Raw genomic sequence first — 24,867 nt, forward strand, 5'->3', positions numbered from 1 at the left:
AGAACTCTTCAACTACCGGCTGAGCAAGTGCAGAATGGTGGTGGAGTGTGCTTTTGGCCGTCTCAAGGGGAGATGGAGAACCTTACTGACTCGCTGTGATCTCAGCGAAACCAATATCCCCATTGTTATTGCAGCTTGCTGTGTGCTCCACAATCTCTGTGAGAGCAAGGGGGAGACCTTTATGGCGGGGTGGGAGGTTGAGGCAAATAGCCTGGCTGCTGATTACGCCCAGCCAGACAGCCGGGTGATTAGAAGAGCCCAGCGGGACGCGCTGTGCATCCGGGAGGCTTTGAAAGCTAGGTTCCTGAGTGAGCAGGGTAACCTGTGACTATTAAGTTTGTTTACAGAGAAGCTGAACCTGCCCCCGTTTCTTTACCCAGTAAATGTTCACTATCCTCTCCAGTTACATACCCCATTCACTCCGTTCCCACCCTTCCAACACACGTTTAAAAATAAAATCACTTGAATTTTGTTAATGAACACAGTTTTCTTTATTACTGTTTTCTCGGTAAAGTGTTGAACCTGGGACGCAGACTGTGGTGGGGAGCGGGTGTAGTGTAGTGATGCAAAGAATGCTTCTAAACTCCAGGAATGACAGGCTCCGCACTGGTGGACTGGTTGTTTCAACGGAGCCTGCCACCCCGCTGCATAAGATCTCTAACCGCCCTCCCCCGCCACAAAGTCACATAGCGCCCCCCCCCCCCCCCACACACACACACAGAACATGAAAACCACCTCCCAGACTGACCAGGGTAACTAGTGACTGCAATGTGTGTGTGCCCTGCTGCTGAACCTGCCCCCGCCTCTGTACCCTGGTCAAGGTGACTGTCCTGTCCAATTACCAACCCCCTTCCCCCCCTTCAGACAGACTCTCCTCTAAAAGAACATGATGGAAACAGTAATTAACAGAAACGTATTTTTTATTAGCAACTACACATGAAACTGGGGGATGAAACTTGGACGGGGGCTTGGGTGAGGTGGGAAGGAAAGGACTTATCAAATTTTGGGGAATGAGAGCCTTCTGGTACTTGAGCAGTCTGCAGGGGTGGAGCGAGAGTTTTCACGGACTCTGCCGCCCCTCCTTCTTGGGACTTTGGGTGAGGGGGGTATGGGACTTTGTGGCGGGGGAGGGCGGTTAGAGATAGACTGCAGCGGGGCTCTGTCCTCCTGCCTCCGGTCCTGCAGAACATCCACAAGGCACCGGAGCGTGTCCGTTTGCTCCCTCATTAGTCCAAGCAGCGTTTGAGTCGCCTGCTGGTCTTCCTGCCACCATCTCTCCTGCCGTTCCATGTGTGATCGGTGCATTTGGGACAAGTTCTCCCTCCACTGGGTCTGCTGGGCTGCCTGGGCTCGGGAGCAGCCCATAAGTTCCGAGAACATGTCCTCCCGTGTCCTCTTCTTCCTACGCCTAATCTGCGCTAGCCTCTGGGAGTGTGATGCCAGGCTAGGTCGGGAGACAGTCGCAGCTGTGGGATGGGAAAAAGGGAGTGAATTCCTCAGAAAGATAAATTTAGTTGTGAACAAAGAACATAGTCTTTCTCTGTGAACAAGACCATGCACAGCACCTATCACATGCGCACTCAGGACAAGGTCGAATTTTCGGCCTTCGCATTCAGTGCCTGGGGTCTTGCAGTGCAGATCAGAGAAGCGGGGCAGGACACCGGAATTTGTGTAGCAGGCCGACATGGTAAGCCGTAGACTTGTGGCTGCTTAAAACTTTAATAATAGCACTGGCCTCCTTTCACGTTCAAAGCAATGCCAGTCCCTGCTGCCAGCAATCCGGCAAGCATGAACTCTGCCCCTGTCCCACCCCCTCGCGGCTGTCCCAGGGAAAGATCCCTGTATGCTGCCCCTCTCCCGCCTCCACCGCGTGGCTGTAAACCGCCGGTTACAGTTCTGTAAAGGAACAGGCAAGCAGTCCCAATACTAACATTCCCCTACCTAATTCAAAGCAGGTCACCATGAGCGACATCACTCTGATGAGGATTTCAGAGACGGAGAAAGAACGGATGCTTCGGGAAAGCCTGCAAAGACCAGGGCCGTATGCCGCCATGCTCTGCAAGGCAATGATCCCCGAGTACTTGCTTGTCTCCTGGTGCGGAAATGTTTCGTACTACAGAGGACCCAATAAGGCTGCTCTCCCAAGGAACCTCATGCAACGGCTTTCCAATTACCTCCAGGAGAGCTTCGTAGAGATGTCCCTGGAGGATTTCAGCTCTATCCCCGGACATATAGACCGGATTTTTTTTCAGTAGTTGCACTGCCAAGGACTGAGACGTTAAGCGCCTAGGGCAAAGTAATCATGCAAAACCCATTGTTAATATTGTTAATATTCCTGTTCTGTTAAAAGTAAATGTTTACATGTTTAAAACACTTACTGACCGATCCTTCCCCTGATTCTGTGTCCGGGTTAACGCCTGGGGACGGTTGGTAGGGGAGCTCTGTAAGGGTGATGAAGAGATCCTGGCTGTCGGGGAAATCAGCGTTGTAAGCGCTGTCGACTGCCTCGTCCTCATCTCCTTCCTCATCTTCCCCGTCCACTAACATGTCCGAGGAAGCGGCCGTCGACAATATCCCATCCTCAGAGTCCACGGTCAGTGGTGGGGTAGTGGTGGCGGCCGCACCTAGGATGGAATGCCTCGTAGAAACAGGATGTCTGGGGCTGGGATCCGGAGTGTCCGTTTGCCTCTTTGGTCTTCTGGTAGCCTTGTCTCAGCTCCTTGATTTTCACGCGGCACTGCATTGCATCCCGGCTGTATCCTCTCTCTGCCATGCCTTTAGAGATCTTCTCGTAGATCTTTGCATTCCGTCTTTTCGATCGCAGCTCGGAAAGCACGGACTCATCGCCCCAAACAGCGATCAGATCCAAGACTTCCCGATCAGTCCATGCTGGGGCCCTCTTTCTATTCTGAGATTGCATGGCCATCTCTGCTGGAGAGCTCTGCATCGTTGCCAGTGCTGCTGAGCTCGCCACGATGTCCAAACAGGAAATGAGATTCAAACTGCCCAGACAGGAAAAAGAATTCAAATTTTCCCGGGGCTTTTCCTGTGTGGCTGGTCAGAGCATCCGAGCTCGGACTGCTGTCCAGAGCGTCAACAGAGTGGTGCACTGTGGGATAGCTCCCGGAGCTATTACCGTCGATTTCCATCCACACCTAGTCTAATTCGACATGGCCATGTCGAATTTAGCGCTACTCCCCTCGTTGGGGAGGAGTACAGAAGTCGAATTTAAGAGACCTCTATGTCGAACTAAATAGCTTCGTGGTGTGGACGGGTGCAGAGTTAATTCGATGTAACGGTGCTAAATTCGACATAAACTCCTAGTGTAGACCAGGCCTAGGTCTCCACTCAGATTATTTTGCTTTGATGTTTAAAGGACAGCCTACCATTTTAAACTTCTGAGTATATGGTTTAAAAAAAAATCACATTATTTTAAAACTTCAGACAGGAATATAGATATTGTTCTCAATAAAGAATATTTGCTTTTTTCTTGCTTCAAAATATTTGAGAAATAAACAGATATTCGGGAAGAGAGAAATAAAGTAATGAATAATTGGACTATAGGGTCGCACAGTTCATTGCTTCTGTAGACTGAGCACTCATTGCATCAACACACCATTGCATCCCTCCATTTTCTGATTCCCCCTTTTTCTCACCCCCATGCTCAAGACTCCATTTGCCTGCCCGCAATTGCCCACCTATGCCTGGGACTTCATGTGCTCCAATTACTCCTTTTTCCCCCACCCATCCAAACCAGGATCCCCCATTCTTCCCTTCATGCCAGGGGCTTTGTGTTCCTTCCCATTCCTTCCTCCCCCCATGCCAAGGGCTCTCAGTCTTTTTGCTCCCACTTCTGAAGTACCTTTCTTACTTCCAAATTGGAAGAGACAGGTAGATTAGTTGGTGTCCCATCTTTCTCTCCTTCCCCCGCCCACCCCCCCCCATAAAGCAGCCATTGGGGAGACCGCACTAGAAGAGAGGAAGGAATGAAGCCTCCTTCAACCTCCTCTCCCTCTAGCTCCCCTTGCTGATTACTACGGAACAGATGCTCAGTCAGGCAGCTCTCAGCACTGTATTTGTTGCTTCCACAGATCCTGTATCATTGGCAAAATTACTAAAATATTACTCTCCAGGAATCATTTAAAAGTTTAACATAATGTTTTATGTAAGCTTAAATTACCTCAAGATCATCCAGTGAACGAGTAATGCTAAATCGCTTACATCTTCCAAATGATCTCCGAACAGACGAACGTTGGGGAGCCAGGGCTAATCCAACTGGATGTCCAAATTTGGCACCCTAAAACACAATAGAAAATATAGGGTTACTTATACTTGTATTTTATTTTAGTACTTTATTTACATAGAACAACTCCTCAGAGACAACATCTGATTTCTAGAGAATTGTGTTGACAGGCACATTGAACAGCAAGGAAGAAGCTCTTCAATAAAAGTAATAAAAGTGAGTTAGGTTCCCATTTTGAATGGGTGTTAGGCAACTGTCTCCCCTTTCTGTCTCTGAAATTCTCTACCCAAGTGACATACTTAAGTTCATGAGGTGACTTTTCCAGCCAAAGTCCCTAGTCCTTCAAACATTTAGACACAACTGACTTTATGAACATGAGTAATCAGTGAGACTACTCATCTGCATAAAGTAAATTCTATGTGTAATTATTAGCAACATGGATGCCCATATTCGAACATAAGAGAGACCTACCCCTATGTTATAATGACTATAAAATGCTTACTCACATTTCCTCCATATGATGCTACAACAATACTAGAATCCATCTTACCCAATCTTTGATGCACTCTTTCTGTATGCTTTAAACACAGCTGGAACATTCCCTGAAATTTTGGAACTGATCGGATGCAGCATCAAAGTTATCTTATTACATCCAGACAAATGAAACTGACATCAAGTTGAGAGTAAAATTTTCTTGTGTCCCCACTTCGATTACTGACATTCCCTTTTTATGGCCTAATATCAATAAATTCCCACTTTCTCGCATGAGGTCTAAAATGAAGTCACTGACTACTCTTTAGCTTTGGAGAACAGAGTTATAGCACCCCTATCCTCAACCATAAATGGCATTGTAATCCACCTCCAAAGTTAAATCAAAATGGTCTTCTGGATTTCAAACATCTCTATGGAGATGTTCCACCAAGCTCAGTTTCTCTTTAGTGAGGGCCTCTTCTCTGTTGTTTCTTTCTCCCTCCCCACACCATCCACAGCTGGAGAGTCACTATTTTTGTTGCTCCATGTATCTGAAACTTCCCCCAATTTATCATCTTCTTCTTCTTCTTCTTCTTCCTCCTCCTCCTTTAGGCCGTTTTTCCCAGCAAAGGTCGTGGCAGCAGCATGGAGAATAGGGAAGACCCGACCTATTTTTCCTCCGCAACATGTTTCAGCTCCTCCTGGGGGATTCCCCACCATTCCCAGGCCAGCCAAGAGATATAATCCCTCCAGCACGTCCTGGGTCGGCCTCAAGGCCTCCACCCAATGCAACGTTTCTGGAAAAGTTCCAATGGAAGCCTCCCAGGGGGCATCCTTAACAGGTGCCCAAACCACCTCAACTAGCTCCTCTTGATCCAGAGGAGGAGTGGCTCTACTCCAAGGCCCTCCCAAATAGCCGAGCTCCTCACCCTGTCTCAGAGAGTAAGCCCAGTCACCCTGCGGAGAAACTTCATTTCTGCGCTTGTACCCGCGATCTCGTTCTTTCAGCGACCTGTAAACTGAGAGCTTTGTCCAAGAACTCAGCTCCCGCTTCACCACCATAGATCAGCACAGCGCCCGCATCACTGCCATCACCGCACCAATCCGCCAGTTGATCTCATGCTCCCAACTTGCCATCACTCGTGAACAAGACCCCTAGATATTTAAACTCTTCCACTAAATGTAGCAGCCCCCGCCGCACCTAGAGAGAGCAGTCCACTTTCTTCTAGGAGAGGACCATGACCTCTTATTTGGAGGTGCTGATTCTCATCCCAGCCGCTTCACACTCAGCTGCAAAACATTCGGAGATCACAGTCTGAAGAAGCAAGAAGGACATCTTCATCTGCAAAGAGCAGAGATGCTACCTCCGAGTCCCCGTACCGGATGCACTCCACAGCTCGGCTGCGCCTTGATATTCTGTGCATGAAAATTACGAACAGGAGTGGGGACAAGATGCACCTTTGGTGGAGTCCATCATTCACCTTGAACGAACTCAACTTAATGCCAAGAATACAAACACAACTCTCACTCTGAGAGCAGAGGGCCCGGATAGCATGCAAAAGCAGCACCGGCACCTTATACTCCCAGCAGCACTTCCCACAAGACATCTAAGGGAATGCAGTCATAGGACTTCTCCAGGTCTACAAAACAAAGGTAGACTGGATTAGCAAACTCCCACGATCCCTTGAGTATCTGCAAGAGAGCAAAGAGCTGGTCAGTTGTTCCAAGGCCAGGACAGAATCCACATTGTTCCTCCTGAATCCGAGATACAACTAACGAGCGTAACCTCCCCTCAAGCACCCTGGCATAGGCTTTGCCGAGGAGGCTGAGGAGTGTGATCCCCCTATAGTTGGAACACACCCTCTGGTATCCTTCCTTAAAGATCGGGACCACCACCCCAGTTTGCCAGTCCAAAGGTACTGCACCCGCCTTCCAGGCAACATTGAAGAGGCGCATTAACCACTCCCAATTTATGTTGTCTTAAAATGTTCCTTTTAATTATATCATACTTAACTATCCCTTATTTCATCTGCTGTGGTGAGGAAGGATGCAAGTTTACAAGAATATGCTATGTTGTCATGGCTTTGTTGGTCCCAGGATATTACAGAAACCTGGGGAGACCATTTTATTGGCCCAACTTCTCTTGGAGAGAGAGACAAGCTTTCAAGCTTACACAGAGTTCTTCTTCAGGTCTGGGAAATGTACTCAGAGCGTCACAACTAAATACAAGGTGAAAAGATTGTTTAGCATAAGTAAACATATTTAGAGGGACCGTTTCAGGTGAAGTAGCCAGATAATACCTCTCCAGTCACGGGGGGGAAGCACACAAGAAAAGAAGCAGTGGGTTTAATGGGTTATAGACCATTGTAAAAAGCCATAATTCCAGTGTCTCTATTCCATCCATGATTTTTAGGGTCTAGCAAAGTTATGAACTTAAGCTCTTAAGCTTGTCTTTTGAAGACGCTGTGCAGTTTTCCTTTGAGGATGATGACTGAAAAGTCAGATATAGCGAACTATAATTGCTTTGTGAAAAGTGTTCACCCAGAAATGATAGGGTTTTTTTGTCTTTTATAATTTTTCTGTGTGACATTTCCCAGACCTGAAGAAGAGCTCTGTCTCGAAACTTGGTCTCTCTCAAGAGAAGTTGCTCCAATAAAAGATATTACCTGACCTATCTTGTGTCTCAAGAATATTTATTAGCGACTGCATGGTTTTTAAATGGCAGCTTTCTATTACTTTTCCTTCAATTTTTTTTCTTTTCTGCCTTTAGGAGAGTCACTGTTTCCAACTCTAAAATATTTCTTTTTTTTCCCCTAAGTGTTTTGTTTTTCTGCATTTGAAATTTACATTAAACAAAAATAATTCCAGATTCTTATAATTAGATGTTCACAGCTGATTGTACAAAGTAGGGGGAAAAACAGAACACTATGAAGTTATATCACTGTTTTATAGGATGATATATTTTTGGCATCTTCTCGGAAGAAAATGAATATCTGTTTATTTACCCACAGGTATTCAATGATATTCTTTAACAATATGACTCTCATTGGTGACTTTGCAATTCTCATTGGTGTATATTTACTAAAGACTCCATTTGGAAGTCTTCTTTATTGTAAGATGGATTGCCACAGCCCAGTGTACTTTTCAGGAAGCTGGACCCAAATTCTGGAGAAAGCCCTTCTTGTTTCTGGGGCATTTCAGGAAAGCTTTAAATAAGGAGGTTCTTATCTCACTATGAAAACAAATGATGTAGTATTCCCTGTGTTTTTTATATTGAAATATCTTTGTTCTGCCCCATATTTTCAATTTTCAGTGTACTGACAATGAATAACTGCACCATAGAAGCTGTCAGGGAGAAGCTGAAAAGTAGACTCTTGAGGTTTTTGACACCCAGGAACAATGTCAGACTGGAACAAGCACATTAGCTAGATATTTCGGCTATAAAATTATCATCAGTTTAGTATGCTGACATTCAAAGTTGCCATCCTTAGGTTTCAACATTAACACCCATTGAGCTAAACAGGGCATTTCATATCTCTGAGATAATTTGCAAGTGATCTGCAGATCCAGACAGGTATTATTGCATTGGTTCATGCGTGGTTTATATTTTAAGGCTCTTTGCAATCCTAAGATCTAAAATAACTTTTCCCCCTGCAAAATGAAAGCTTAGATCTGACGCAATACTCTGCAGCAAAGGGTAGACTCCATGGCAAATTCAGCAGAATGCATCAGTATTAATTACAGATAGTCAAAACAATAGCATGGCACCTTGAAAGTTATTACTAGTGACACTTGATGTTCCTTGTATGTAAGGATGTAAATTACTTGCATGTAAGTTTCAGAAAGTTTCACCACATTTTAACTATGGAAGTACCACCTTTACATTTATTAAATCTTTCATTTAGTGAGAACAAACAAAAATAATATAATAATAATAATATATGGAGATATACCTATCTCCTAGAACTGGAAGGGACCCCGAAAGGTCATCAAGTCCAGCCCGCTGCCTTCACTAGCAGGACCAAGTACTGATTTTTTGCCCTAGATCCCTAAGTGGCCCCCTCAAGGATTGAACTCACAACCCTGGGTTTAGCAGGCCAACGCTCAAACCACTGAGCTAGCCCTCCCCCTGAGGAATGTAAGGCAGGAGGAACTCCAAAGGCTAGCAGCAATAGTTACATCAGTACTTTGGAGGGCAAATGGCATACTGAAGCCAACTGAGAAAGTATTAAAGTACACTTTAATGCATGCTTCTCAATGCTACTCTGTAGTATCACCAAAAACAAAAGCTTTCCCAGCAGGTATCCATCTTTCATAACAGAAGGGTGATGAGAAAGAAAACCAAATATCAAAACTGGGCAAACACATCTGGGACAAAGGAGAACATGACATTTTCACTTTGTTTCCCAGTGCAGCCCAAAGAGAACACAGAAATAATTGCCCAACATAGGTTTAAAAGGTGGCAATCCCTGTGTGATACTCTTGAGTGTTTATCATGTACAGATAAAATATAATGCAAAAGATTTTAGAAACTAGTTACATCTAAATTTAGGGCAGGGATCAGCAACCTTTGGAACGCGGCTCACCAGGGTAAACACCGCGGCGGGCCCGTTTGTTTACCTGCTGCGTCCGCAGGTTTGGCTGATCGCAGCTCCCACTGGCTGTGGCCCCCATTGGCCTGGAGCGGCAAACCGCGGCCAGTGGGATCCGAGATCAGCCAAACCTGTGGATGCGGCAGGTAAATAAACCAGCCCGGCCCGGCAAGGGGCTTACCCTGGCGAGCCGCGTGCCAAAGGTTGCCGATCCCTGATTTAGGGGGTGGGGAGGCCTGCTTTAAGGTAACTCCAATTGCATTCTAAGAGAAAATGAAATTGATCTGCAATCTTCAGAATCACTAGATTTGGTTATTCAGCAAATGTTGATGTCTGAGTTTAAAACTAAAAGCCTCTTGGGTTATATAGGGTCTGTAAATACAGAGACACAGAATGAAAGGGAGGATGAAAAAAAAAACACTTAGAAGAATCACGTAGGAGTACAAAACAGAACAGGAAATTAGCACCCAGTCAAAATTTGATGTAAGGTTTTCTGACACTTGTACAAAAATAAATATCTAGTACTTGGTTAGAATCCAGTCATAGCATAAGAAAGAAAATGAGAAATATGACCCCAATAAAGAAAGTGAGAAATACAGCCCCATCTATACCAAGAATAAAGTAATGCTAGAGAACTGCTTATAAAAAGGTGCAAACCAGTTAAAGTTAACCATTTGCCTGGCCAATTTGGACAAGGCATAAGTGTTTTGAAATGGCACTTTAAAAAAAAAAAAAAAAGTGTTTCCTAATGGTCTCTTTCTTGCACTAAAGAGCTGAGTTAGAGCTACCTATGGGAGACGAAGAGAACTAGACACTGCTAAAGAAAGACTACTTCTTGAATCTCTCTGCAAAATATTTAAATTTCCCAGTAAGTTATTGCTGAAGTCTCTCTTCCCCTGCCTTCTCGTTCCAGAGATTTAGTCTGTACAAATGGGCCTGGTCTCTGGAAGAGGAAATAAGTTGGAAGTCTATTTATCTCATGCACACACACAAAAAAATCTTACAGGAACAGGTATCTCCAGTTAACTACAACCAAAGACTTTTAGTGAGAATCTACGGAGGAAAAAGCACCTAATGCTTGAACAGAAAATAGCTATTACAATTAGAATCTGCAAATCTGCTAGCCTGTAGGAAGTCACAGCATTTATTTGCATAAAGCAGTGGTCCCCAAACTGTATGGGGGCACACATCAGGGCCCAGGATAGCTCCCACGGGGGGTGGGGAGGGAGCACCACCGAGTCCCACTCTGCCCCCAGCTGCAGTTCTGCTCGTCCCACAGCCACAGCTCTGGCCCCAGCTCCACTCCAGCCCCAGGCGAGCTCTGGCTCCAGCAGCAGCTCCACTCCGTCCCCAGGTCAGCTCTGCCCTCATTCCCTCTGCACCCCCAGGCCAGCTCTGCCTCTAGCCTCAGCTCCACCCCCATCCCCAGTTCAGCTCCCAACTCTGCCTTCAGCCCAAGGTCCTCTGCTGAGTCAGTTGTGCAGTAATGGGGGAGGGGGATTGGACAGACTCCATTACTGGTAAACAGGGGTATAACGAGAAAAGTCTGGGCACCACTGATGTAAAGGAAGATTTCAGCGGCTGTGTCTCTGATGTTTTCTACTAGTAATTGAAAGGTTTTAACATGCATGTAGTCAGTCAGTAGTTAGAGGAACTTTTAGGGAGGATATAACAGTACTGATTACCCTTTGTGATATAGCATGGCCAGAGGGCAGCAGAGTGATAGATGGGAGATATGTAAGTCCCAGGATGATGAGAGCCTTATTCCCTGTAGAAGGAAGAGAGGCTGCTACAGATTAATTAGAGCACCTGAAACCAATTAAGCCAATTAGAGCACCTGAAGCTAGTCACCTGATAAAACCCCCCTGCTTCAATCAGACAGGTGGAGGAGTTGAAGCAGAGTGGTTTGGTGTTGGAGCAGAGAGCAGACTGGAGGAGAGCGGTTTGGTGTTGGGAGAAACTTGGCCCAAGCGGAGAGAGGGCAGGAAGCCCCACAAGCTGAAGGGCCGGAGAGGGAAGTAGCCCAAGGGAAGGAATCGCTAGTTCAAGTGGTTCGCCGCTATCCGTAGGGCCCCTGGGCTGGGACCCAGAGTAGAGGGCGGGCCCGGGTCCCTCCCTCTCCACTCCCCTTTTCTGGGACACTAGTGGGACAGTTGATACCCCAGTTCAGGGGCGAGAAACGGCACCCTGAACCCCCCACAAGAGGAGAAAGCGCAGGACCCATCATAATGGTGCCGGCAATTTGCCACACCTTGTTATATACAGTAAAAGCTGTTTTATCTGGCACTTCACCAACAGGAAAGCTCTATAAACCAGCATTTCTGATCTTCAATGAAATTCCGGTTTATAAGCCAGTTGGCATGGGGCCCCAAGTGCTAGCAACGCAGCTCCCATTAGCCAATGGGAGCTGTGGAAGCAGTGCGCAGAGCTGCCTGCCACACCTCCACTTAGGAGCAGCCAGGAGAGGTCACTGCTTGCAGGGAGTCGCCTGAGGTGAGCGGCCCCCCGGATCTGCCACCCCAAGCCGCTGCCCTGAGCCCCCTCCTACACCCAAACTCCCTCACCCTTAGTTAACCAGCATTTTTTACCCCCCATTCTCCCAACATGTCTGATAAAACAGCTTTTACTGTACTACGAACTACTGTAGAAAAATTAGTAAGGATGAAGCTGACTTTTTCAAAGAAGCATACTGCCATCTGGCTAAAAAATACTTTGAATTGTGCATATATGCTAGATGAACTCTCTCTTTTTTTTGGTACAGAGTGCCTATGAAGTCTATTACAATTTATTAGTTAAATAGTGGTATAAGATATGTTTTCTATCTGAAACATATAATCTCTGGATCAATAAACCAGAATCAGAAGAGTAGATAGATGTTTGAGCAGAGGCTGAAAAGGAAAGCCAAAATTCCTGAAGCCTAACCCTAGAATGGTAGAGAAACTAGAAAATCCATCTGACAACTTAGGAAGTCTTATACCTGTTAGTAAATATTAACCCTTTTAGTTTCCTTTTTTTCTTGCATATTAATTTACATATGAACTATTCTTCCAAAATCATTATAGCATTACCAAAGAGCGTGTTTGAATTCTAATTGGTTTTTAACCTGTAAGTGGCCTATATTTAGGAATTTCATATGATTGAGTGTTGAGCTGTATCTAGTTTTCCTCAGCATTTTCATATCTTTAAGAATCCAGGTGTCCAGCAGAAAAAACCCTCAAACTACTAAAAGTATATACAAAAGTATAAACAAAACTGGGTGATATTGTTATAGCAGATTTTTCTATAAAGAACTGGGTAGTCAATAAAAAAATTGCTAGTACAGATGAGTTCTATAAGAAATGAAACAGTAATAATGACCGGATTAGAGCTCCCCTTAGCTTATCACTCATGTAACCTAAAGATACCACACAAAAAATCCGTAAGAAATTAAGTAAAATGAAAACATCAAAACAAGACACACAGTAAAATTAATCATGAAAAAGTATTTTTCCCTCCAAAAACAAGTTTTTGTCTCAGACCCTAACAAAAGACAGAGGGTTTTAAAAATTAGGTGGGGGAGTGCAAACTGTGGTATCCCACTGGTAACCGATAAGAACGACACCGGGTACATCTACACTCCAGTGTAAGCCCAAGCTCAGACTCAAACTCAAGCCTATCCGCCACTTCTATCCACACACAAATCATGCTAACTCAGGGCTTCGACCCAGGGTCCTAGGACCCTCTGGGGTTGCAGGATCTGAGACCAGGTCAAGCCTTGACCCAGGGTTCGAGCCCTATTGTTTTGTAGTGTAAACATAGCCCTGCTTGACTCAGGTCCTGGGAGTCCTCAAAAAAGTATGCCACAATCCCACGGGCCAACGTCTTTTCTCCTCTCTATTCCAAGGATCTTGAAAATGGAAGCCACCACCCTTGGTGTAGTGCAGCAGCTCAGTGAGTCAGTGTTAACCTTTCTGACCACTGAGTTGCAAATACACCAGAGAGCATTCTGTGTTTGCAATGCAGACTGAACAGAACATCTCTTTTGCAAATCATACTCCTTCAAGGTCACAAGAGCACAACCTAGTATTGGTAAATCTCTGGTGCAAAGCCAGGAAAACTGGACTAGGAATGACCACACATACTCACAAATAGTGAAGAAGCTGGCAGCTTTGCAAATTTACCGAATTGGTGACCAGTGCAAGGAGCAGATTAAGTAGCTCAAGAGTAAGTACCGTAAAACCAGAGATCAGAACCGCATCCCAGGCAACTTGCCAACATCATGCCCATATTATGAGGAGTTTGGGTGCTGGGCACTGTGCCCAGCATGGAGCTAATCCTGATGCATGATGACCTAGTCAGCCAGGATGGTGCCCTGCTGGCTCCAGAATCCAGCATGGGGACTGATGGGAGAAAGCAGCAGGCACTGAATGGGGACACTGAAGTCACTCTGTTGCTGAAACTGGTTCCAGAGCAGGCTTTGGAGCAGGAGCAGCACATTCTGGGTCCATACTCGGAAGAGCTGATTCACCCCCAAAGGACAGCCCACTGCGAAGCCTGCAGTGGACGCAGATGAGACAGAAACTGATCTTAAGCCCAATAAGTTTTGGGCACCATTTTAACGTTTATTAATACAGCAATAGGAGGAATTTCTGCTCCAGGAACCAATGCAAAAGTTATGAGAAGCCCCAGTTAGCAATGTGTATTTGTTAATGGCGGAGTGTATGCCAGCAGCATAGTTCCCCTCAACACCACCACATGGTGCTCAAAAAGGCAAGCAGGACATGTAAACAGTAAAGAATATCTTTTAAGAGTAAACACTACAGATCTTTTTTGCTAGGGCCATTCCTGTTTCTTAAAAATAATAACCTTACATTGCCATGCCTGTAAGTATGCCATTCTGTAACCATTCTATGGTCTATTGAGACGCCTGAAAGAAGAAGTTACTCACCGTGTGCAGTAACTATGGTTCTTCGAGATGTGTGTCCCTATGGGTGCTCCACCATAGGTGTGTCTTCATCCCTGCACTGCTGATCGGAGAACTTTGGTAGCAGTGTCTGTTGGGCCCCAACATGTAGTCTCTCCTCGTGCTGTGCCATGAGGCTAGTCAGTGCACATGGGCTAACCCTCCTCAGTTCCTTCTCTATCGCAGAGTCATGGACAAGAACTCTGAAGTAGAGGGGAGGAGGAAGGGTTGCAGAGTACCCATAGGGACACAAATTGAAGAAGTTACCTTGTGCAGTAACGATGGTTCTTCGAGATGTGTCCCCCTGTGGGTACTCCACTGTACGTGACCCCCCAAGCAGTACCCCTTCTGAAGGGCTGGGACTTCAGAATCAGATCAGTTACAGATGACAGTACTGTGGAGCCAAAGATGGCATCAGAGGCGGAGTCGCCAGTGATTGCATAGTGTTCTGAGAAAGTGTGGTCTGACGCCCATGTCACCGCTCTACAGATCTCCGAGATAGGGACATTCTTGAAGGCAGCGAGAGATGAGGAGATTGATCTTGTGGAGTGGGTACGGATCGACTCTGGAGGAGTCGTGTTACAAATTTGTCTGATACAATTCGAGACCCACTTAGAGAGTCTTTGGGCTGATATTGCTGAGCCCTTGGATCTTTCTGCCATAGAGAGAGGAAAAGTCTAGGGGACTTCCTGAAGGCATTTGTCCTATCAAGGTAGAAGGCCAGGGCTCTCCTAACATCTAGGATATGTAGTATAGCCTCCCTATTGTCTTGGTGAGGCTTGAAGTAGAAGATAGCAAGGTGAATCAATTTGATTCATGTGAAGCAGGGAGGTTACCTTAGGGATGAATTTTGGCTACAGTGAGTGTAACCTTGTCTGGAAAAAATACTGTGTACGGGGGATGCGCCATCAGAGCTGCTTTCTCTCCTATTCTTCTAGCCAAGGTAATTGCTATCAGGAATGCTGTTTTCAGTAAGAGGTATGTAAGTGAACAGGTGGCTATGGGTCTCAAGGGGGGCCTAGTCAGCCCTTTCAGTACGAGATTTAGGTCCCACATGGGGGTAGAAAGTCAAGGTTGAGGGGAAAGGTTTATTATACCCTTGAACCTTTTAGTGTTTGGGAGTGACAGCACTGAGTATCCTTCGAAAAGCTGGTGATAGTCTGTAATAGCTGCTAGATGGACCCTAAGAGAGTTTAGGGATAATCCTGACTTTATAAGGATCAGAGCATAATCTAGGTCGGATGTGTGGAAGAGTCACGGATGTTGGGGAGATTTGTTGGGACGTGCACCAAATCTGAAACCTGGACCATTTCTGCAGGTAAGTTTGTCGTGTGGAGGACTTTCTACTGTACAATAGAAACTCTGGTATCTTCCTTGAGCAGGAGTTCTCTAGGTGTTGGAAACAAGCAGGAACCATGCTTTGAGGCAGAGAATCCCTAAATTGGGATGCAGGATATGCCCTTTGTCCTGTGAGAGGAGCTGCAGAAAGGTCGGGAGAGAGATCGGCAAGCACATCGCGAGCTGTGCTAGGTAAGAATACCAGGTCTGTCTCGGCCAAGTAGGAGCAATCAGGATGATGTTAGCGCCATCCCTTTTTATCTTTAGCAGGACCTTCAGTAGTAGTGGAAACGCAGGAAAGGTGTAAAGAAAGTCTTTGTCCCAGGGGAGTAGAAGGGTATTGCCCAGAGAGTGCTGCCTCGTCCCCACCCTGGAGCAGTAGTGTGGACATTTCTTGTTCTGGTAAGTGGCAAACAGGTCTGTGGACAGTGTTCCCTATCATGTGAATAAGTCATGGCGTACTGATGAGTATATCTCCCACTCGTGATCATGTGAGAATTTGAGACTGAGATGGTCCACTATCAAGGTCTATTTTCCTGGGAGGTAAGCTGCGGACAGAGTTACGTTGTGGGAGATGCACCAGTTCCATAATCTCATTGCCTCTGCACATAGGGAGGGAGACTTGGCCCCCCCTTGTCAGTTGATGTAGTATATGCAGGCTATGTTGTCCATTAGGATCTTTGTATGTGATTCTGTGATCAGCAGGAGGAAATGGACACAGGTGTTCCTGACTGCTTTCAGTTCAAGGAGACCAATGTGGAGAGACATCTCTGTAGGCAACCATTTGCCTTGCGTCAGGAGACCATTTACATGCACACCCCACCCAATGAGTGATGCATTGGTGGTAAGGAGCAATGATGGTGACGTGTGCGAGAAGGAGATCCCTTTGCACACATTGGCTGAGACATTTCACCAGTTTAAGGAGTTTTTGATCCTGGTGGGTAGTAACAGGGGTTTGTCCAGCCTCTCTCTGTTTGGTCTCTAAACTGAACTGAACCATAGTTGGAGGCATCGCATGTGGAGTCTAGCGTGTGGTATCACCGCCAGGCCTGTTGACACGTGCCCCAAGAGTTCAAGGCAAAGTCTGGCTGGTATCTGTGGACTGTATTGAATGGTATCTATGAGCGAAATCAAGGATAGAAACCTGTGTTGAAGGAGGAGGGATTTGGCCTGTATGGCATCTAGGTCAGCCTCCAGGAATGCCAGGCATTGCACTGGAGTGAGGGTTGACTTCTGGGTGTTGATCTGTAAACCCAGTTCTGTAACAAGTGTATCATAGGGTTGATGGCTTTGTGGGCTTCTTGGAGAAATCAGGCTCTGAGGAGACAGTTGTCCAGATATGGGTAAATCGTTATTCCTTGTGAACGTAAGTGAGCAGCTACCACTGAGAGAACTTTGGAAAATACTCTTGGGACCAATGATAGTCCGTAGGGGAGGACTCTGTATTGGTAATGGTAGTTTCCCAGAGTGAACCTGAGAAATTGCCTGCGAGCGAGTAAGATCGAGATATGAAAGTAGGCATCCTGGAGGTTGAGGGCCGAAAACCAGTCTCCCTGTTCCAGTGTTGGAATGATCACCAATAAGGTGACCATCTTGAACTTCTGAGCCTTGACAAATTGTTGAGAGCAATGAAGTCCAATATGGGTCTCCAACCTCCCTTTATTTTAGGTATTAGGAAGTAACGACAGTAGAACCCCTTACCTTGTAGATGTTGAGCTAGTGGTTCTATGGCTCCTAACTAGAGAAGTTGAACTTTCATGAGAAAGGTCCCTGAAGGATGAGGAAGGGTATATCAGAGGGGGTATAGAGGTCAACTAGATGGGGTACCTGGATCAGACGATCTCTATAACCCATTGGTCCGACATTATGCGTTCCCAGGCACAGCGGAACACTGCTAATCGGTGGCCAAATGGGTATACAACCATGGTTGATTGCATCAGTTGTGGGGAGTGGTCTTGCAGCGCCTCAACCTGCCTGTCAAAAATGGCATTTACAGCAGCAGATTGGGATGAGGCTTGCAGACCAGACAGTTTGCGCTCTGGGAACTTCCCTTTCTCAATTTGCAGTTCATAATGGTGCTGAGGTTGATATTGAGACGCGTAAGGTCTGTGCTGAGACTGGGGACTAAAACGTCTCTTTTACCCCAGTCTATAGATTCCCAATCACCAGAGGGTAGCCCTGGAATCCTTTAGGGTACGAAGGAAGGCATCAGTCTTTCCAGCAAAGAGCTTTGTGCACTCAAAAAGGAAGATCTTCCATCGTGGACTGCACCTCTTTCAGGAATCCCAACAAATGGAGCTATAACGCCCATCGCATCACCACCACCATGGAGATGGACCTAGGTGCCACGTCGGTGGCATCGAGGGCCGATTATAGCGATGTTTTTTATACTAATTGCCCCTTCTTTATGACAGCCTTGAAGGATTCCCAAAGCACCTCTGGCAGTTTGTCAATAAAATAATTGAGTTTGTTGTAATTTGTGTAGTTATATTTGTCTGTGAGTGCCTGTTAATTGGCAATATGGAACTGGAAGGTGGCCAACAAATATGCCTTCCTGCCAAAGAGATCAAGGCGCTTCCAGTCCCTGCCGTAGGCTGTAGCCCTGGACTGGTGTTGCCGGCCACGGGAATTGACAGCGTCCACCACAATGGAATTGGGTGTTGGGTGGGGAAAAAGGGAACTCTGATTCATTTGCAGGGATGTAATATTTTGTATCTGCCCGCTTGCAAGTTAGTGCCACCGAAGCCAGGATTTGCCACTGTTTTGGCCGGGTCTAAAATGGCCTCATTGATTGGAGGGCAATCTTCGATGAGGAGGAAGAGTGGAGGATGTCCAGGAGCTGATGGTGGGTATCCTTTACCTGCTCTAGTAGTATGTAGAGGGTGTCCACCATCCTCTTTGCCAGCTCCCGGAAAAGGCGGAAGTCATCTGCCAGAGATGGTGGGGGAGGCATGACGGCTTCGTCCAGGAAGAAGGATATGGTCTTTGGTGTTATGACCTCCTCCATCTCCTGCGATGGTTCAGAGGCCTTAGATGCTGTCACCAAGGGAGTATGCCTGGAGGATTCTTGGGCAAGGCTAGGAGCCCATAATGCAGGCTGTCGGTGTGCCGCCCAAGGGTCCCAATATGGCCATTGTGGTATAGGATCTGTATGGGGTGCCCATGAGTGGCCATACCAAGATGGTGATGATGGTGAAGCCATTTGGGGGTACTATCTCAGACCTTGCTGGTAGTGGGTCTTGTATGGAGCCTGGGAGGAGTACTGTGAGACTGCCGCCTCTGGCTCACTGTCCAAACCCTCACTAGATAGTGGAGGAGCATGGCTTAGCTGAGGAGATATCCCTGTACCCAGTAAAGGCTCGATGCCATGATGTCAATACCGATAGGCGGGGACTCAGGTACCGAAGAGTCACTGCCTATGCCCATACTGTCTGTGGACTTGTCAACAGTACTGGTAGCCAACAGTTACCATGCATGGGTGCTGGACTGTGGTCTCTGTGCTGGTGGTGCCGAGGATATGGAGCGAGATACACATCGCTTGCAGCTATCCTGAGGATCACTTAGGGGTTTTCCTGCCCTCTTCTTAGAGGACTTATGAGAGGAATCCCCAGCCTGCTAATTCAACCAACTTCCCTTAGAAGTCGAAGGTTGTGGGGAAGAGACACATCTGTCAGGAGACTGAGCTCAGAGAACTGCCTCCATGAAGACAATCTTCTGGTAGAGCTCTCTGTCCTTGCAGGATCTCATCCGGAGCTACTGAGAGGGTACACTTTTGCTGTATGTGACCCTCACCGAGGTAACAGATGCACTGAGAGGGCTTATTCGTTACCAGGATTGCCTCATTGCATGTGTGGCACTTCTTGAAACCCAGGGAGCTGGGCATACCCTGCTAAGGGGAGAGTCCTCAAGGGGGAAAAAAGGTGGGGAAAAGGGTAGGGAAAAATGAATGGAAGAATAACTACAACTAGAACTGGGGACACTAACTGCGAAATGAAAACAGAAGAACAATAGCCTTAACAGACTACTAATGGCTCTGTCTCTAGCCAGGGAGGTTGAGAAGGAGCTGAGGAGGTGTTAGCCCATGCACTCTGCCTAGCCTCATAGTGTAGTATGAGGAGAAACAGCACATGTGCAGGCCCAATGGACACTGCTGATCTCTGATCAGCAGCACAGGGACGCAAACACACCTACAGTGGAGCAGTCAGAGGGACACTACTTGAAGAAGAAACAGTGAATTGTGTGTGTGAATGTATGTGTTTGGGGAAATGTGTTTCATTCACAAATCTAGTCCATTTCAGTTAGAGGTAGTCCATGAAGGTGAGAAATTCATTTGTCCCAAATATGACTGCAGTTTGAAATTTTGTCCAGAAATGTACTGGGGGATGGGGAGGAGAAAGGCTGTGGATTTGCGTGTGTTTGCATGCAGCCATAACAGTCCATGTGGAAGCTAACGCAACATCCTGTTGACTCCCTCATGAATTCTGATCCAATCCTGTGTGTTGATAGCTGCAAACTTTTCCTCCAGATAGGTAGTCACATTTTGGGGAAGGGAATATTTTTCAGGGCCACCTCGGTAGCTGACCAGCTCACACCACTACTAGATGTGCTGCTCAGTCACTAAACATTTAAATACTTCTGTTGCATAAACTTACAGGTTTTCAACCAGTAACTTGGAAAAACATCGGCCTTTGCCAGTTGGGCACCAAAAACTGCTATGTCCTCCAAAGTGTGGAAGGTCTGAAACCATAGAATGGCCACAGATGGCAAACTCCGCCCCCTCCCCTCACCACCACCACCAAAAAAAAAAAAATACAAGTAGTTTTGTAATTTTCTAAAATCAAAAAAGCAGCGTTGCATTTTCAACTTACCATTGTGCCTGCAATTCTTTGCTGCAATTAACCAGTCTGTGTCCAGGGAGCTTCTGTGTTCCTAAGCATCCTTCTCACAATATAGTGAAGTTCAGTTTGTTAAAGTATCATTTTATGTCCTTGAAATTCCACAAGACATTTTTCTGTGTTCCTGCAGTGAGCTATTTGAGACAATAATCCTCTGTGCCTTGTCCTTTCAAGGCCCCTTGACCTCTGTTGGCTGCAGTACCTCCACACTACAGCAGAAGCCTGGGCCAACATTCCTTCATGGATCATTCCAAGAGGAAGCATTTCCATGATAAACTTATGGTTGAAATTCTGGAGAGGGCCAACAAGCAAGTCTGGTACCAAAGACACAGGAACTTATGGCTAGAGGAAAGGCATACCACATGACAAGAGCAAAGGCACAGGCTGGCTGCACAGCTTGAGGACAGGATTTCAGCACAGGGGTAGGCACTTGCCTCACAGCCCCTGGAACAGGAATGGTGGCTAAGGGAGGAGGACATAGCTTAGCAGAAAGAGCTGTTTGAGTGGCTCATATCACTAATGACTGCAAGAGTAGCAGCTCCTGTTACATCACCACACAACAGCCTGAGTCCCCTGTGTGCTACTTTGTGCTGCAACCCAGAAGCAACTTGGAAGACTCCATGGCTGGGTGACCCATGCTATCAAGCCCTATAAGTCACGGGGCAGGGCAACCTTTCCCCTGCAGCCCTCCATATTGACCCCATCCTCTGTGGATGCCTCCATCTCCCTCCCACAGCACTACCTGCATGACAAATGGGGAAAGAAGGGAAACAACAGGTGGTCAAGAGACATGCCACAGTTTCTGTCTTGTACAGTAACTCCTCACTTAAAGTCATCCCGGTTAACATAGTTTCGTTGCTGATCAATTAGGGAACATGCTCGTTTAAAGTTGTGCAATGCTCCCTTCTAACTCATTTGGCAGCTGCCTGCTTTGTCCACTGCTTGCAGGAAGAGCAGCCCGTTGGAACTAGCTGATGGGGGCTTGTAACCAGGGTGGACCAGCAGCCTCCCTATCAGCTCCCCGCTCCCCTAAGTTCCCCGTGCTGCAGCCGCCCAGCAGGCTATCAATTGCCAGGCAGTTCAGCTGTCCCTCCCCCCACTGCCATGTGCTGCTCCTGTCCTCTGCCTTGGAGCTGCTCCCAGAGACTCCTGCCTGCTGTGCGGGGGGGGGGGGGAAGAAGGGGGCTAATGTCAGGGTGTCCCCCTCCCCCTGCTCCTGCACCCCGCTTACCCCTTCTCCATATAGAGCAGGGAGGGGACACGGATGGAGAGAGACAGAGCCAGCCTGGGGAAGCAGCTGCTGTCTCAACTTCCTGATCCACTTAAAAAGACAATGCACTTAAGAGTGGGTCAGCTTACTTAAAGGGGCAAATGTGCATCTCTCTCTCTCTCTCTCTCCCACACACAAGGTGTGTGTCTGTCTCTGTCTGCTATGCTGTCTCCCCTCCCTCGTGTTCGTGCTGCCTTGTGTGAGAGGCTACATTAACAACGTGTTAACCCTTGAGGGCTCAGCCGAGTGCTAGTTCATCATTTAGCAGCAAGGCATTCCCTGGGAAATATCCCTCCCTCTTCCACCCTCTAACTTCACCACCTCAACCAAGCTTCACAATCATCATAGCTGTGAACAGTATTAAATTGTTTGTTTAAAATGTATACTGCGGGTATATCTATATAATATATAGTTTTTGTCTGGTGAAAAAAAATTCCCTGGAACCTAACCCCCCCATTTACATTAATTCTTATGGGGAAATTGGATTTGCTTAACATCGTTTTGCTTAAAGTCGCATTTTTCAGGAACATAACTACAACGTTAAGCAAGAAGTTACTGTACGTGGTTGTTTTCTTTTTCTTCCTGTAAGGTTCTGTTGTTATTTGTGTTTTGGTGTGGTAATGGCAGCTGGCCTGCCTGGGAATGGGAGAATGTTGTACTTTTCTAAGCTTTTTATTTCATCAAGCAACTATATTTTTATCTCTGCTTCACATCATATGATGTGTTTTCAAAATAATAAAGGTAAACATGATCAGGAATTGGTATGCAAAGGATATCCATCAATATAGTGTGATAAAGTTCCTCATCTGCCTTGGTGGGTTCTGCACTTTCTGGCGGATTTGCTCGCCTCAGAGGTTCACAGCAGTCCTCAGTTTGGCTCCTTTTGTTAGTGGCACAAACCTGCCGTTCACCTGGCTAACCTCATCACTGGCCAGCATTGGAAAAAGAAGAACAATCCCCGCAGTCTCTGCTGGTCCCCTAATGGGTCGGGGGACAGGCCAGAGACCTTCCCCTCTGGTAGGACCCACAGTCCAGATCAACTCCTCTTATATCAAATAGAGAGTTGAGGGGATGGGGGGAACCCGGCCTGCCCTCTACTCCAGGTTCCAGCCCAGGGCCCTGTGGATTGCAGCTGTCTATAGTGTCTCCTGTAACAGTTGCGTGACAGCTACAACTCCCTGGGCTACTTCCCCATGGCCTCCTCCCAACACCTGCTTTATCCTCACCACAGGACCTGGTAACGCTTGTACTTCGCAGTCCTCCAGCAGTACGCCTACTCACTCCCAGCTCCTTGCGCCTCTTACTCCCAGCTCCTCACAGGCGCCCCTCACTGACTGAAGTGAGGTCCTTTTTAAACCAGGTACCCTAATTAGCCTGCCTGTCTTAACTGATTCTAGCAGTGTCTTAATTGGCTCCATGTGTCCTAATTAGCCTGTCTGACTTACTTTGTTCCAGCAAGTTCCTGATTGTTCTGGAACTGCCCCTGTTACCTTACTCAGGGGAAAGGGACCTACTTAACCTGGGGCTAATATATCTGCCTTCTATCACTCTCCTGTAGCCATCTGGCCCGACCCTGTCACAATAGTTATCTATAGCAATTCATATTTCTATCACTTCTTTACATCATTCCATGCTGTGAATTGCCCTTTCCCCCATTTCACACGTGGTCATGTCATTCATAAGTACATTGCATGGCACTAAAATTCCACACCCCTCCCCAAGCACTCCACAATCAATGAGCCTCCATACCATCACCCTCTCCCCCACAAGCACATTTATAAAATTGTAGTAGTCCCGTCTTCCATTGGGCCATGCAAGTCCATAATGTGGGAGCACAAAGCATCCCTGACTTCTGTTGCCTGGATGGATTCAGCTTCAGTGCTGGTAGATATACTTTCTGGCTGAGTGTACTGATTTAGGGGCCCCTCGTTGTAATAGGTCCATTCAAGGGGAAATGGCTCATCTCTGGCTTCACAATGATTGTGAAGAACACAGCAAGCCACAGTAATGCAGACACCACTGATGACACTGGTATCCAAATGGGTCTGTAAACATCTTGAACTAGATTTCAATCTGCCAAAAGCACATTCAACAACCACTCTGCACCTGCTGAGAGTGTAATTAAGCCATCTTTTACAGGGTCTTGAAATCAGAGTATGGTTTCATAAGCCAAGGCAAAAGGAGGTATGCTGGTACCCCCAAAATAACGGTGCAGGTAGTAACTCCATTTATGACAATGTCATTTGGTGGGAATAGTGTCCCCGCCTGTCCATGAATGTAGACTCCTGATCAGTGGAAAACCTTGGGATAAACCGCACACCCAATTGTCTCAGAAATCTCATTGACCACGTTAATTACAGTCAACTTTCCAACACCAAACTGGTTTGCAACGGACCTGTAGAAGTCTGAAGTAGTCAGCTTCCAGACAGCTATAGCAACCTACTTCTGGACCAGCGGGGTGGCCTCGTGCATGTGTCTTTATGCTGCTGCTAATGCTCCAGAAATGTTGCTTTCTTCATGCTAAAGTTCTGGACCCACTGCTGGTCATCCCAGGTCTGCATGACTATGTAATTCCACCAGTCTGTGCTTGTGGCCCTGCTCCAGAAGCACCAGTCCACATGAGGAGGAGAGTGACAGAACACGTTTCATGCTATAAAATCCAATTTCCTGTTCACGTTCTATACTTATAAACTAAAAAAATCCAGAATAAATATGCAGCTGTAAAATCAAAGCAAAGCAGCACAACATGGAGAGGGCCTCCACAATCAAACATTAAAACATTCTGTTATTAGCTCAGACTCTCTTCTTTGGCCAGCAGAAACTGAGTTAAATGCGGAGGTGCCATGATCAATTCAGAAAGAGTGCAAGTCTAGCTTTGTACTGGTAGCAATCTCTACCAATAGATGAAGGAATAGTATTAATGAGAATCCACCCTACCTATTGAAGAATGTAGCTAGTGACACACAGTTTTGTCTGAGAACAGAGCTGAAAGGGGATGAAGCGTGTGTGTGTGGGGGGGAATCATTAGAACCATGTCTAGGTCAACTATAGCCACTATGGGTATGTCTAAACTGCTGCTGGGAGCATGCCTCCCAGCGAGGGTAGACAGACATACA

At 46.6% G+C, this 24,867-nt stretch overlaps 1 protein-coding gene across 2 annotated transcripts in view; it reads right to left on the bottom strand.

Moving 5' to 3' along the window:
- RGS12 (regulator of G protein signaling 12) overlaps positions 1-24,867 on the bottom strand; it is a 163,588-nt gene that overhangs the window by 123,847 nt on the left and 14,874 nt on the right. For both annotated transcript variants that reach the window (XM_065404923.1, XM_065404924.1), the window contains exon 2: positions 4,181-4,297. In XM_065404923.1, the coding sequence (XP_065260995.1) occupies positions 4,181-4,297 (117 nt within the window). The remainder of the gene's footprint in view (positions 1-4,180; positions 4,298-24,867) is intronic.

The sequence above is a fragment of the Emys orbicularis genome, chromosome 5, assembly GCF_028017835.1.
Source record: "Emys orbicularis isolate rEmyOrb1 chromosome 5, rEmyOrb1.hap1, whole genome shotgun sequence".
NCBI classification, from domain to species: domain Eukaryota; kingdom Metazoa; phylum Chordata; order Testudines; family Emydidae; genus Emys; species Emys orbicularis.